The 15284-nt window shown below is 35.0% G+C and overlaps 1 protein-coding gene and 1 long non-coding RNA gene across 51 annotated transcripts in view; one reads left to right on the top strand and one right to left on the bottom strand.

Annotated features, from left to right (window-relative positions):
- The window catches only part of LOC148309591 (uncharacterized), a 155000-nt gene that overhangs the window by 127615 nt on the left and 12101 nt on the right, over positions 1-15284 (bottom strand). The gene's annotated exons all lie outside the window — the stretch shown is intronic.
- Positions 1-15284, top strand: part of Mhc (myosin heavy chain) — a 37253-nt gene that overhangs the window by 11789 nt on the left and 10180 nt on the right. For 11 of the 50 annotated variants that reach the window (XM_088259801.1, XM_088259802.1, XM_088259803.1 and 8 more), the window contains 9 exons: positions 418-481; positions 925-1023; positions 5498-5601; positions 6485-6622; positions 7189-7458; positions 8916-9086; positions 11367-11546; positions 12543-12705; positions 13788-13846. In XM_088259801.1, the coding sequence (XP_088115927.1) occupies positions 418-481; positions 925-1023; positions 5498-5601; positions 6485-6622; positions 7189-7458; positions 8916-9086; positions 11367-11546; positions 12543-12705; positions 13788-13846 (1248 nt within the window). Of the gene's footprint in view, positions 1-417; positions 482-924; positions 1024-1739; positions 1844-3011; positions 3116-5497; positions 5602-6484; positions 6623-7188; positions 7459-8915; positions 9087-9516; positions 9688-11366; positions 11547-12542; positions 12706-13787; positions 13847-14233; positions 14287-15284 lie in introns of all 50 variants that reach the window. The other 39 variants (XM_088259819.1, XM_088259834.1, XM_088259821.1 and 36 more) reach the window with 10 other exon arrangements.

Here is a 15284-nt window from a genome sequence, read left to right as displayed (position 1 = left end):
GGATACCATCTCTAAAATTGTCTTTCAAACTTTTTACCCTTCTTTGGATACCATCTCTAAGACTGTCTTTCAAACTTGTTATACTTCTTTAGGTACCAGCTCTAAGACTGTCTTTCAAACTTTTTATACTTCTTTGAATACCATCTCTCATACTGTTTTTCAAACTTTTGATACTTTAGATACCATTTCTAAGACTGTCTTTCAAACTTTTTATACTTTTTTGGATACAATCTTTAAGACTATTGTTTAAACATTTTATACTTCTTTGGGTACCATCTCCAAGACTGTCTTTCAAACTTTTTATACTTCTATGGATACCATCTCTAAGAAGTTGGTTGGCATCAAACAATGTACAGTCGTACAAGAAATTGAATTTATTCTTCTAAAATGTAAAATTGGCTTTTCGTTCTTCCCCAGGGTAAATTCATCCGTATCCATTTCGGTCCATCAGGAAAACTGGCCGGAGCTGATATTGAGACATGTAAGTTATTTTTTCAAATACTTAGAATAAAATAAAAGCGTAGTAAAATACTAGTACTTGTATATTACCTGAAATTTAATGCAAATATAAGATGAAGTTAAATTGACGAAAAAAGGAGTAAGTCATTTAAAGCAAGACCAAAAACTTTGTAACTTATGCGCGACAAGTGAGAATCTGACACAGGAAACAGTTCTTAAGAATTACAAAATATGAGGTAATTTGTAATAATTTTTATATTAAATGGGTAAAACTTGAGTTAAATAAACGAATAAATTAAAAGAAATAGAAAATTATTAGGTCGATGTTCAATATTGATCTTTGACTGACTTAGATTTTGAACGATTCAAACATTTGAGATAAAAAGTACCAAGTTTAAGGAACGACTAATTTGCCAATTTCAGAGAAATACGGACGGGAACTTATGAAACTAAATTTTCTTTCAGATCTGCTTGAGAAAGCTCGTGTCATCTCCCAGCAAGCTCTTGAGCGTTCTTACCACATCTTCTACCAGATGATGTCTGGAGCAGTCGAAGGATTAAAAGGTATTCATAGTTTTATTCGGAGCAAAAGGTGAAAGATTTTTCAAAAGAAATCTTTCTCTTCCAATCAAGAAATGCATTTTTTTACAATATTTTTTTTTATTGGCGTAATTAAATCTACCTTAAAATTTTCGACCATTGTCAATTTAATACATACATCGTTGACTTTGAAGCTGAGGTCCGAGGTACAACTTCTACTCTACTAGAATTTTCTTTTAATTTTTTGTCAACTTAGAAATTAATATGGATAAAATAATCGAAATATTTGTATTTATCATAGGAATGCAAATATTTAATTTTTTTTAAGAAAAAATTGAAAATATGTTATATTTTCTAATTGCAATTTCTTGGTAAACGTATATCATTTAGGAAAATATTTGTAACATTCTTATCTAAGCATTTTATTGATTTATATCTTATTGTTTTCTATTTTAAACAGAAAAAGTTGATTGATTTTAAAATTATTTCCAAAATAACACATAAAAAAATGGGACTCCATTAAAATCATGCTCGTTGGACTGTTGCACAAATTAGTGCATTCATTTGTTAACGGGCATCTCCAGATGCAGTTACAAATGTTTAACAGTATTTTGATTGGAAATATATTAGAAATTAGTCAAGTTTTTCGATCGATGTGCAGACTGTTGATAAAATATTGAGCAACGATTGGGAACAATGGCGCGTAGCAGATGATAACCTATTTTTGGTGATACCTTTAGAAATTTGCAACTTGAGCAACGACATTCACGACTATTACTTCGTGTCGCAAGGAAAGACTACGATTCCTAGCATGGATGACGGAGAAGAGTGTACGTTGACAGATGTAAGTTGGCGGACCGACGGGGAGCAGCAGACAGAAATTGGGCACAAATACTAGACCCAACAGCTTATCTTCTACTTGAGAACCCGTAGTGATTTTATGCCACCCTTACACAGACACACATACACAAGACACACACAACATTGTAGGGACAATTGGGAAATATACAAAGCCCAAAGCCTAATCACCACCCTAGTAGAAAAATATTTGAACCATCTGAATGCTTTAGAAATAGTACGCAGGAGTACGAGTCTGCGCCATACAGTTGTTCATCAATTATGTTGCTGATTTTGTAGTTATGTTGAATTTTTGTCCTTCCTGATTATGAAAACATACATACATATTCATAATCCTCTCGACCCATTCTCATCCTACACATGTGTTACAAGACGAGATGTTGATATTTTAAATCGTCGAGTGAAGACCTCGTTTCGAACAATACTTAGTTTAAACAAAGTACTCGACGGGTTCATTACATCGACATCTCGTCAAATCATATAAAAAAATTATACATTTCTTTGTGATTCGACAACGACACACATTTCCAAAATTATACATGTTAGTGTTTGCCAGTTTACCTCGTCATTAAAATCAGTAATTGTACCTACATATATTGGCAGATCAATTCAATGGATTTTCTGTTCTCTAGATCTCACTCTGTTATCCAACGATATCTATGATTACTACAATACATAGTGTCTCAGGGTAAAGTCACAATCCCAAATGTGGACGACGGTGAAGAATGTGTCCTAACTGATGTAAGCGCGAGAATAATTGAAATTCTTGGATTTCAAATTGTACATCGTTGCTATTTTCTTAAACAGAAAACAAAAAAGGAAATTTTATCTTGCCATTCTATTGTAAATATAAATACTTTGTAGTAATTGATGCCAAACGAGTGTAAACAATGCATGATGCCACATTTTCAATGAATATGTGATGTCTTTTATTTTGACTTGTTTCGTTGGTAAGAAAATAACGTAATGAGAAGCGCCGATTTTCGATAAACATAAAAATGTGGTTTTCCGCAATGGAAAACGCATTTCTTCAAAAGTATTTTACGATGTTTTCAAGAACATGAAAGTTATGTATCGTTTCATCCATCATTAATTCATTCATAAAACTTTTAATCAAATAAACTTATACTGTGACGTTTGTTGAAAATCTTTAGAAAAAGCGCTCTTATCCAACGATATCTATGACTACTACATCGTGTCGCAGGGAAAAACTACTATCCCTAGCGTCGATGATAATGAGGAAATGGGAATCACCGACGTAAGTGCGGAATCTGTGTACTCACCGCACTCGAGTTTCAGTGTGCTCCGCTTTGTAATGTTCCCAAACCCTAGCCCCCACATCCCGCCCCGACCCTAACTCGTCCCCCTAGTTCTTATTAATCCCCAGTAAGGTAACATCATAAGTAAACCTTACAAATAAAAGTAATTCTTATGACACTTGCTGTAACCATTGTGTAGACCTCGTGCTGTTGTCCAACGACATTATGGACTACTACATCGTGTCCCAGGGTAAAACTACCATCCCGAGCGTCGATGATGGCGAAGAAATGGGTATAACCGATGTAAGTGCGAAGCTGACAGCTTCACATGTCAGAGCCAACAGTTTTCCGCTTACATATACTGTTTTCGCCTTTAACGTAGATTCACAAAAAATACACATACGATACATACCGTTTTGGCTTATTTTTTCAAAAGAATTACAAGACTTGGCTTCTTTTTAAATTCTTGACAAGTGGGTTACTAATATCCCAAATCATTATATTGACATATGATTTATACTTGTGTAGAACTCGTGATGTTGTCCAACAACATTCATGACTACAACATCGTGGCCCAGGGTAAAACCACAATTCCAAGCGTTGATGACCACGAGGAAATGTTGGTCACCGATGTAAGTGCGGAGTTATATGACCTTCCGCATCTGTGTCCTAACATTCTCTTTCCCGCCTAACTAAAATAATGACGATCTACAAATGCTTCGTTATTTCTATCTCTATATTATACGTATTACTTTTGTTTGTACTATTAAACACGAAACCACCGTTTCATCACCTCTTCAACATACAAATGCATCGGAAAGAAGAATCTTACTAATTCTATTTGAATGGATTTTAATAGTGATATATAAAACTCTCTACTATTATTTTTTGGTATGTTTTTTTTAGTATTTGATACATAGGTGTTTACCTCTATACTATCTATGATATAATACTAAAAAAACATTCCAAAAATATACACTGGATAGTTTTAATTTACCAATGTTTCAAAATCCACTCGGATAGAAAAAAATATGTTACTTAATCCCGATGCAAATACCTACGTTAGCTCATGGTTTAATATACTAAAAAAATCATTTTAGTGTATTCGTATTACCTAACATATTAACACTTTATCATCGTCAGCTTCGAAGAGACACGGAACGGTTCTAAAGACGTACATTTTATGTAGGAATTATATTGGAATCCGAAGTCGTCACCTGTGACAGGTTGATAGAATTCAAACTAGGTGTTCATTCGTTTCGTCCACTGAAGAAAGATTTTCAATTTCACGAAATTTTACATTTTGAATGAATTCACAGAGGTGACCTTGCTTTCCAACCACATCGGCGACTATCCCTTCATATGCAATGGTAAGACGCGAATTCCAGGAGTCAACGACGGACTGGAGTTTGACGTCACAGATGTAAGTGACGCACGGCGGAAGCGCCGGCGCGCCTCCGCACATTTCTTCCAAAATTAGGCCCCAACAATTCGTCCAAAAAGTAAACCGATACGATGCACTATAGAGCGTTTTCCAACAATCCATATTCATTTGGGCGTATGACCATTTTGTGGCTGAACGCGGGTTAAATCACAGTCAATATGCACAGATAGTCACGCAGCCTATATTTTGCTTGACATTACATTTGCAGTACGTTGTTCTGAATATGGTTACCCGGGTGTTGTGTTGCTGCCTTTTTCAGACAAGCGATGCAAACGCTTCCGTAACAAAATATAATTCATAACTACCATTTTGAAAGTTATGTCATGTAAAGATTTAAAGTGCCAGCTACACTAAATAACCATTTTAAAGAACCACTTACAGACTTATCTGTGACAACCGACTTGATTCCGCCATAAGCGATTATTTGAAGGTCAATGCAGTTAAACGTTTTATAGTCGTACGTATCGCGGTTAAAAATTTAGATTAATCCTACAGTGAAGGATAGTATTCGATGCAAAAAAGTAATGACTACACTATAAATGCTAAAGTACGCCGTTGGAGGCGTTCCGCCGCTCTCCGCCCTACGCTTGGCTTGGCCCGTCCCAAACATGCGCCTCTGGCGAGCACGTGTTGGTCACTCGCACAGATATTACGTATTCTTTCAGCACTAATTTTGCGACACTATGCACATGTTGACGTATTCCAGAGTCGCCGTGATGAGCTCGGAAAACACCCTCGTTTGCTGACGATGTCAAATTCCGCTCATCACGCGACGAGGTTTGGAAGGTGCACAGATTTTTCCTTTCACATTTTCACAGGATAGCACGTGGCAGTTGTCAGTTCGTTCGAGTTTTATTACTGTTTTAGGGACCCACATGTATAATCGATAGTTGCGTGCATTTAATTAATTCCATACTTTTTATTTGATTTCTCAAAGGCAAGTGTCTCTTGAGTGACAATATCTACGACTACTACAATGTCTCCCAGGGTAAGATTACCATTCCCAGTATGGATGATTCGGAAGAATCTGCATTGACAGATGTAAGTTCTATTGATTTATGCGAGGCACGGGAGTGTCTTGTTTCCAACATCCATATGGAATGGTGTTGCTGACACTCCGTCTGTTCTGTTCAGTTGATGATTTCCACCCCTACATGTGGTCGTGTCCCGAATATCTTTGCGCATGTGGAAGATGTGACAAAGTATTGTCTATTCGTAGTAAATGTACCTTGTATGCCCCATATCGACAGTGCACGACTGAAGATAAAAGTTATGATCTTTGTATAGTAGTATTATGTGTTTATTCCATCGGCAAGCTTAAAAACATGGTAACTTTTTTATGGCTTCGCCGATGAATGACGCGTAATAGATATCAATTGTTGTATCGTTACAGTTATTATTGTAGTAATAGTTCCCGTAGAAAAAGATTGACGGATATATGATTTGTTTATGTCCAATCAAGTACTGTGATTCTGAAAGTTTGTGTACGTTATTGACTATAATTTCCATGAGAAATATATGTGGTTTTCATTCCGTAAGAATTCGAGAATATTTCCTAAGCAAACCCACGTGTATTCCCGATCCCTTAGCTTTGAAAGACCGAGAATCCAAACATGCACAGCTCGGTTTTGCATTATGCTCTAACACACGCAAATCTGCCACAACTAATATCGTTTTGTAGTTCGTTAAGTGTCAAATAATGAGGGGTAAGTACCAATTCACGTTTTATTGAATCACATTTTTTCCAGTAAAAAAGTCATATAAGTTAACGTTCAAACTGAATACTTTTAAATTTAATTTGATTAAAAAATTTACTGTTTTTTCTTCATTCTAGTCACTATTAAAATGTTTATATTAAAAAGGGTATTGATAAAAACGTAGTGGTTATGTATTTACTGACATGTTTGTGTTTTGGGGGGTGTAGCAAGCCTTCGACGTTTTGGGTTTCACCCAAGAAGAAAAGGATGACATCTACAAGATCACCGCTTCCGTCATGCACATGGGTGGTATGAAGTTCAAGCAGAGGGGTCGTGAAGAGCAGGCTGAGGCTGACGGAACTGAGGTAATGACTTCTTTTCATATACATCTCAGTACTTCTTCTTTATGTACCCTGTCCGATCTCTCGAATGGCGATCACTGACGGTAGCCTTCCTGGGCAGCACTATTTGCAATGGTTTCCGAACTCCTCCAATCTTGGTATTCTTCCTTATTTTTATGACTAGATAATCATTATTGCTTAATCCTATAGATAAATATTGTGGCTTTTCCAACACAAATCAGGTCGATATGATTCTTAAATTTAATTTCTAACATTTTTACTTGATTCGCAAATTTAATATACATATTTTTTTTGTTTCACAAGTAGATTGAGCTTCTATTCCGGATTTAGTTTTCTTTATTTGCTGATGTTTTCGAATACTTTTAATCCTCGTTAAATCTTTTAAATCCTTCTTCAATCCTATACAAAAATTAAGGAAGTATTATATATTATGGAATTCGGCAGGTGAAAAGTGAGAATTTTTCAAAACAAGCGGAAGAATACCATCTTTCTCGGTGAAAACGTTGACCTATGAGTCTTAGTGGCGGTTTGGCTGTTGTACTGACAAGTTTATGTAATATTGGTCGCAGGAGGGAGAGCGCGTCGCCAAGTTGTTGGGCGTCGACTGCCAAGATCTGTACAAGAACTTGCTGAAGCCCCGCATCAAGGTCGGTAACGAGTTCGTGACCCAGGGCCGTAACAAGGACCAGGTGGCCAACTCCGTCGGCGCCCTCTGCAAGGGTATCTTCGACAGGCTGTTCAAGTGGCTCGTCAAGAAGTGTAACGAGACCCTAGACACCAAGCAGAAGAGGCAGCACTTCATCGGTGTGCTGGATATTGCCGGGTTCGAGATTTTCGACGTGAGTATTTTACACACAGTCAAGTAGAATAAAGAAATCAATTCAATTATTTTTTTTTTCAATATTTTAAGTTTTCTCATTAAGAAATAATTTAACTTCAAAAAGGTAGCCAGCTACCAAATTTGTTTAGCAAGTTCAAAATATTAAATAGAAAAAAATAAATGTTTTCTAAATGGTCTTCAACCTCTTTGATTTATATGTCATGTTTTATATTTGCCAACAAGTCTTTGTCTTGCAATTTGCAATTTTCAAATCATTCAAAATTAGACATTTTTCAATTCTTTCCTTATTAGTTGTTACTTTTTCATAAAAAATATTATTATTATTATTTGATTCTATTATTTGTGGAAATGTATTTGACACTTAAGATTGATTTTGTTATTTTCATATCAGAATTTAAACTCCTTTATTTAAATAAAAACAATATTATTCTAGTTCGTACTTTTGATTTATAATAATGACAATACTGATATATAAAATACCAAAATCAATCAACTGATTATTACATATTATACTTGATTCATCAAAGATATTTCACAGACGCAGTACACACAGGAGTGAACTAATTTGATTTCTTTCAGAAATATTCATAATAATAATATTATAAGTCACGGGGTGTGATTTAAAAATAATAAACATATAACGGTATTCTGTAAGATACTACTGTTGCAGAAAACTTCTAACTTTCAGATCTCAACTTAACATTGATATCGTTACGTTAATCTGCGAAGACGTCATTAAACTTCGTCATCAATAACATTATTTAATAAATCACTCACAACTATTAACCACTACTTTATTTTTACAGATATCGCTTATTAATCGCTTTTAATTAATTAACATTTTAGTACAACGGATTTGAGCAACTTTGCATTAACTTCACAAATGAAAAGCTACAGCAGTTTTTCAATCATCACATGTTTGTGCTGGAGCAAGAAGAGTATACGCGGGAAGGCATCGTTTGGGCGTTCATTGACTTCGGAATGGACTTACTGGCGTGCATTGATCTTATCGAAAAGGTACACCAGAACGTCGGCCCATCGGTGTCTGAACTAACACTACTTTATTAATTTTTCTCAAGTCTCAATTCACACGGGCGAAACGGCGCAAGTCGAGGACTCTCCGCGAAAATTAACACAGTAAGAAAGTTGATTCTAATAAGATAATACCGAAGCATGAAGTCTCACAAACTGTCCGATGTAAACTGAATGACAGAATTCTCCATACTACTTACCCGAGTCCAATAGTTGAAACAATTGGATTTCCTCACAAATATCATTTCTACGGAATGACCATGCAACGAATCTCATAGAATGCTAACACTGAAAAACAAACGCAAAAAGGTACAGAAAGTATCTAATTTACGAACACAAAGACACAAATGACCCTCAGATTATGCAGTTCCCGAATGTAAATAATTGAGATTATTTTTCCCCACAAAACATCCCACCCAATAGTACAACGGCTTCGAGCAGCTGTGTATCAACTTCACCAACGAGAAGTTGCAACAGTTCTTCAACCATCACATGTTCGTGCTGGAACAAGAAGAATACAAGAAGGAAGGAATCGATTGGGCCTTCATTGATTTCGGAATGGATTTGCTCGCTTGCATTGACTTGATCGAGAAGGTAATTGTTTCGGTTTTGTGGAGTTACGAGCACTTCAGTCGGCCGGAGTCCGGAGTCCGGAGTGGCGGTCATCGAAGGTTTGGTCGTTCGTCTCAATCACCCCTGTGACGTCTTGTCGTATTGTATTGTCCTCGTATTTCATCGTCTCGATCTGATGAAACCCTCATCTGCCTTTGTATTAGGTAGACAGTGTGAACCCGATACTAGTATTTACATGAAACTGAATACGTTACGTTATAAATATACCATATTTATTTACCCCTGTGATTGTCGGAATGCGGAACTCCCCCTAAACTAATTAACCCCTTCTTGCATACGAATCATCGTCACTGCAAATGTATTATCCTTATTAATATTTACTATTACAACAAAACCTGAATAAAGAGGAATTTTTACTAACGGTGATTGTCCCACTCGTGTCTTCCTACAGTACAACGGTTTCGAGCAGCTTTGCATTAACTTCACCAACGAGAAGTTGCAGCAGTTCTTCAACCATCACATGTTCGTGCTCGAACAAGAAGAATACAAGAGAGAGGGCATCGAATGGACTTTCATTGATTTCGGCATGGATCTCCAAAATTGCATTGACCTTATTGAAAAGGTAGATGGCGGCCATGAATGGACAAGGCTCCGCCTTCTCGAGATATATGAGCTTCGAGATTTCGTAACTCTTTATTGAATATACTGTTACCGCGACAGAGTACTTGAACGTTCAATCGCTAAACACATATGTGACAAAATGCAAAAGACTTGCGAAATCTCGGAACCTAAATAATCCTTTTCGTGTGTTTGTTGTTTTCCTTTGATGTCCCCCATCCAGGAGGCGATAACTGCTAACAGAAGTTATCGTCCTATAAATGTTTGACATAATCTCGATTCTCCAGTGTTTTACTAATAACTTGTAAACACTATATGTTTAATGTTTTCTACTTCTTCTATAAACATCTGAAGTGTTTGTGTTACGTTTGTTTGTTAATGCCCCCTTGTTCCGTTCGGCCGGCCAGTCGAACGGTTTTAATCAGCTTTGCGTGAATTTTACAAACGAAAAACTGCAACAATATTTCAATCACTTCATGTTCGTGCTAGAACAAGAGGAGTACGAAAGAGAAGGGATCGATTGGAAGTTTATTGATTTTGGCCTGGACCTCCAGCCCACCATAGACTTAATCGAAAAGGTATTGGAAATGGAAAATACGTAATCAACCCATAACACTGCAAGTGTAGGACACTTACGAACTGCATCTTAGTGCAGATTAATAACATCCCTTGAGCCAATTTAACTGTTTACTTAGATTTAATACAAAATCCCCCGTTCAAACTTGTACAGCCCTTTTAGATCAACAATAATAACGAAATAAAGGAATGAAAATAGCGTTGTTTCTAAGTATTTCAATAGATTTTTCAATAATTATAATATAGACTGCAAAACTCCGTTCGATTGTACATATCACAAAATTTGCTGAATATCCAAAAAAGATATAACATGCACTGAAGGGGTCGGACGGTCTATTCTTTGGATAATGACTACCTGAAATTTTTAAACGTATTTTGCAAACAAACTCGAGCCATATTAGATGGTTACATTTTGATTGCATTTAATATTCAGTCCGACCCGATATTAGTTTGAAATACTATAGTAATAAAACCAGTCGACTGTGCCCTATTTTACGCTTTCAAACCGTGTGTTTTTCACTCATCTGTGTTGCATGATACTATATTTGTATACAATATATAGCTTACATTAGAACCGCACAAACTCCGCGATTGCACCGATCGTCAGCCGCATAGATGATGTGTCAAGGTAAGGTTGGCTTAGTCCAATAATGGACAGCTTTAGTTATTAAAAAAATACAAATTGGTCAATAATTAAGCTTTCCAGGAAAAATAAAATGCTTGCCAGAATTTTTATTAGAAAAAAAACTGAATTGAGAATTTATAATAATACTGCATTTTATTTTTCTTGAATATAAAAATTTAACCAAATGAGATATAATTTATTGTGTTAACAGTTTTTGAAGCATAGTTTTAAAACGGCTTAATTTTTATGATTTGTTTTGAAGATATAAATTCTTTAATAATTTCGTTTCTAGATTTTATTATGATTTCGATTTTGCTTAAATTTTTTAACGTTTCTTTAAAAAATCCTTAGTAGTCCAAAAGACATTAAATATAAATATAAATATTCAAACAAAGCCTGTTTAAGCAAGAAAGTAGATTCATGAAATATAACTCGTGCTGGTGATTTGAACGATTACCGAAACCTTGATTGTTTCCATCTAGCCCATGGGTATCCTCTCCATCCTTGAGGAAGAGTCTATGTTCCCCAAAGCCACGGACAAGACCTTCGAGGAGAAGTTGAACAACAACCACTTGGGCAAGTCTGCCCCCTTCCTGAAGCCCAAACCACCAAAGCCCGGTTGCCAGCCTGCCAACTTCGCCATCGGCCATTATGCCGGAAACGTAAGTAACCCAGTTCTTACAGTTGACTTTGATTGGTTAAGATCTCAAACGTTCAAATTCAGAACGTGAACGGTCGCGCTAAGAGCCGGGTGTGTTTTAACGCATATTTTTAAAAAGAATATATGTATATTAGAATTTGATTTTCTTTTAGAATATATATATTGAATTTTTTTTTTAACTCCTAGCTTTTCAATAACTATTTTCTTTTGTAAAACTATACATTTATTTAGAAGAAAAACTTGATATTTCAATATGAAACGGCAGTTAAAGCAAAATATTCACACTCTCAATATTATTAATATTTAAAGCATTTCCTTTGTGGTTGGTCATTTTTTTTTTTTTTTTACAAAAATGTTATAAATATAAGTGTATAATTATTCACCGGTGAGCGTTATATACTTGTTTTAATAAACTTTTTGCAAAAAAATTAATAAGCAAAATATTAAATTACCTACGTCAAATGTTACCCGGGTTTAAAGAAAATTAAGTGCGATTAATCGTATATTGTGCCTTAAAATACAACTTATGCAACTTTCATACGTCAAGTAAATTTCATATCAACTAAAATCGATGCCAGAACTGTCCGGCTGTCCAAACTCAAAACACAGTAAGGGACATTTTTAGTAGGTTTTTTTGCATTTTTGGACTAAATAGATTCTACCTAATCAAAAAATGCATAAAACGTACTACAAAAATGTGCCTTACTGTGTTTTAAGTTTGGACTTCCGTGTAGTCCTTGGTATAAAAGTGGATTTTCCACCATTTTTTTTTCGGTAAATAATACAAATATGAAGAAACTGCGTTATTTGATTGTTAGTCCACACAAATAGTGTGTAATAATTGCACTTTTCTGCAAACTTGGAGATGCTATTCTTTTGAGAAGTATGGTAAAGAAAATTTGTAAATTTCGTGAATTTAAAAAGGGCATAAGTACTGCGTAAATAAATCCGAACTGATGGTAGATGTTTATTAATGAGGGAATTATTCATTTCACAGGTCGGTTACAACATCACTGGGTGGCTAGAAAAGAACAAGGATCCCTTGAACGACACCGTGGTTGACCAGTTCAAGAAGGGTGTCAACAAGCTGATTGTCGAGATCTTCGCTGACCACCCCGGACAGTCCGGCGGTGCTCCTGGTGGAGATGCTGGCGGCAAGGGTATGAAAAAAACTTATACTTTCTTTCTCGAAAACCAAATTTATACAATAAAATCACATTCATAAAAGTTTAAATTGATAAATTATTACATTTATTTGAAATTAATTTTGAGTTTATATTATTAGCTTCGACAGCTGTTAAGTTAAATTATTATCATGTATGTTTAAATTAATTATTTTATCTCAAAATCATTGATTGGAACATTAATGCCGAGTTTATATTATTAGCGCCGACAGCTGTTAAGTCAAATTATTCTCACGTATGTTCAAATTAATTAATTATTTTATCTCGAAATCATTGATTGGAACATTAATGCCGAGTTTATATTATTAGCGTCGACAACAGTCAAGTCAAATTATTCTCATGTATGTTCAAAATAATGAAATATTTATTAAACTTGAAATTAAACTTATTTTGAGATAGAAATCACTAATTGGAGCATGAATACCAAGTTTATATTATTATCGTCGATAACTGTTAAGTCAAATTATTTTATGTTTGTTTAAATTAATGAATTATTTAATCTTCATTTAAGATACAGAAATCATTGAAAAGAACATCTATGCCGAGTCTATATTATTATCGTCGTCAGCTGTTAAGTAAAATTATTGTCATGTATGTTCAAATTGATACAATATTTCAATTTCATTTTTGAGACAGAAATCATTGATTGGAACATCAATGCCGAGTTTGTATATTATTCTCATGTTTGTTCAAATGAATAAAATATTTTAATTTCATTTTTGAGACAGAAATCACTTGTTGGAAAATTAATGCCGAATTCAAATTATTATGTCAAATTATTCTCATTCATATGTTCACATATAAATCATTCACAATAAGCCTTAAATACGACAAATGGCTGAATGGATTAATCAAACCAATCAAAATCATTTTTTTCCAAAACAAAACATAATCTGTGTATTTAAAAAAAATATTGGAATAACCAAAAAATCGACCTCAATTCCGTACCTTATCCATTCAACTAGTAATACTATTAAGCAGATATATTTGTATATCGGCGAATGATAATCGTTTCACAATACTCTGACATAATCTAACATTGTACCCTGATGACGTAGGTTCAACCGCTAAGCGCGCCAAGGGATCTGCCTTCCAGACCGTGTCATCCTTGTACAAGGTTATTTCACCTTCTTATTTGCTGGCCAATTATACCACTGGGTCAGACACGTCTCATTTCCATAGCAGAAGCGGGAAGATCGGAATATCTAAGCTTGGCTTACTCTTTGTCTTACTTGTAGTCCTACGATCTTATTTCTTGAACCTTTCTGTCCGACCGCAGAACGTTTGTTGGCTTTCTTCTTGTAACCTTCGTATAATTCTTCCTTTAATTTCTACCATTCGATCCTTGTATCAGCATTACCCGAGTAAACATCTTTAATTCTTAACAAAACGCTCTCTAACACCGCATTCGTATCATCCGATCCATCAACAAACACTTACGGTAAAGTAAAGGAGCTTTTTTACGATGTCGCTTTTTTGTTCTATGTTTGACATCTCTGTTTAGGTGGACGTGGTAAGAAGGGTGGCGGTTTCGCCACCGTATCATCAGCCTACAAGGTCAGTATTAGGAATTAGTATCACAGCATCCAGTTTGCAGTCCTCCTATGATCAGTTCTCGGTTGCCCGACACAAACAATCAGGCATTGGAGTAACGAATGCAACCGATTAATAACACCATCTATGAATCACATTTATCGAATACCATGTAATAATATAGAAAAATAGTGCGAGTGTTGTTTCTCGGGATCTTATGTTGATGCGACAGTCTGAATTGGCCATCTCGATGGAATTGACTGGACATTTTAGTACATAAGATCTGAGAAACATGCAATCATGACAGCACTTTGATTTTTGTGTTTTATTATACTGTTGTCGGTAGATATAACACGGTTTGTTACTGTTATCATACACGAACTCCATAATACAAAGTGGAAACATATGAATCATTCATTGTTATCTTTCAATGTGAAGGAGCCGATGGACCAACAATGTCCCAATAGGCAAATCTAATAACAACCATTCACGTTCTGGTACAACAGCCATAGTGTGTTAGATAGCCACCACTGCAACAGTTTGTGGGTTTGTGTGACACCCAGATCCATCTTATTAATAGTAAGTAAATTTGATGAGACTTCGGACAGATATATGAAAAAACTGCCATCCTAATGACCTTTTCTTGATCCAATCTATCTATTGAAACAAACAAATTCATTAGGCAACAGTTCATATCTGTCGAGAAGTATTTGGGAAATGTATAAATAATATCTGTTTGTCGTGTGCGTTTTGTTTTTACTAAAATTAAATATTTACGATATTAAGTCAAAAATACTGTGGGTGAAATTTTAAAACAGAGTTATCAACAAAAAAAGTTTAAAAAAAGTCTTTAGTCGTTAAAAATAATTTTTAGTTGAAATTATGTTTAATAAAACGTTTTTCTTGGTTAAATACGTCAGACTGACGATATCGGTAATATAATACCAGATCGCTAGTCAAAAAGTTTAAATAAAATTCAGTGCAATATTATGTATAATTTGATATGAAAAGTAAAAAGAAAA

Source organism: Brachycentrus maculatus, unplaced genomic scaffold, assembly GCF_059751285.1.
Source record: "Brachycentrus maculatus isolate JH-2025_06_01 unplaced genomic scaffold, ASM5975128v1 h1tg000120l, whole genome shotgun sequence".
Classification (NCBI taxonomy): domain Eukaryota; kingdom Metazoa; phylum Arthropoda; class Insecta; order Trichoptera; family Brachycentridae; genus Brachycentrus; species Brachycentrus maculatus.
The sequence above is the reverse complement of the archived record's forward strand: the minus strand, read 5'-3'. Positions and strand labels throughout refer to the sequence as shown.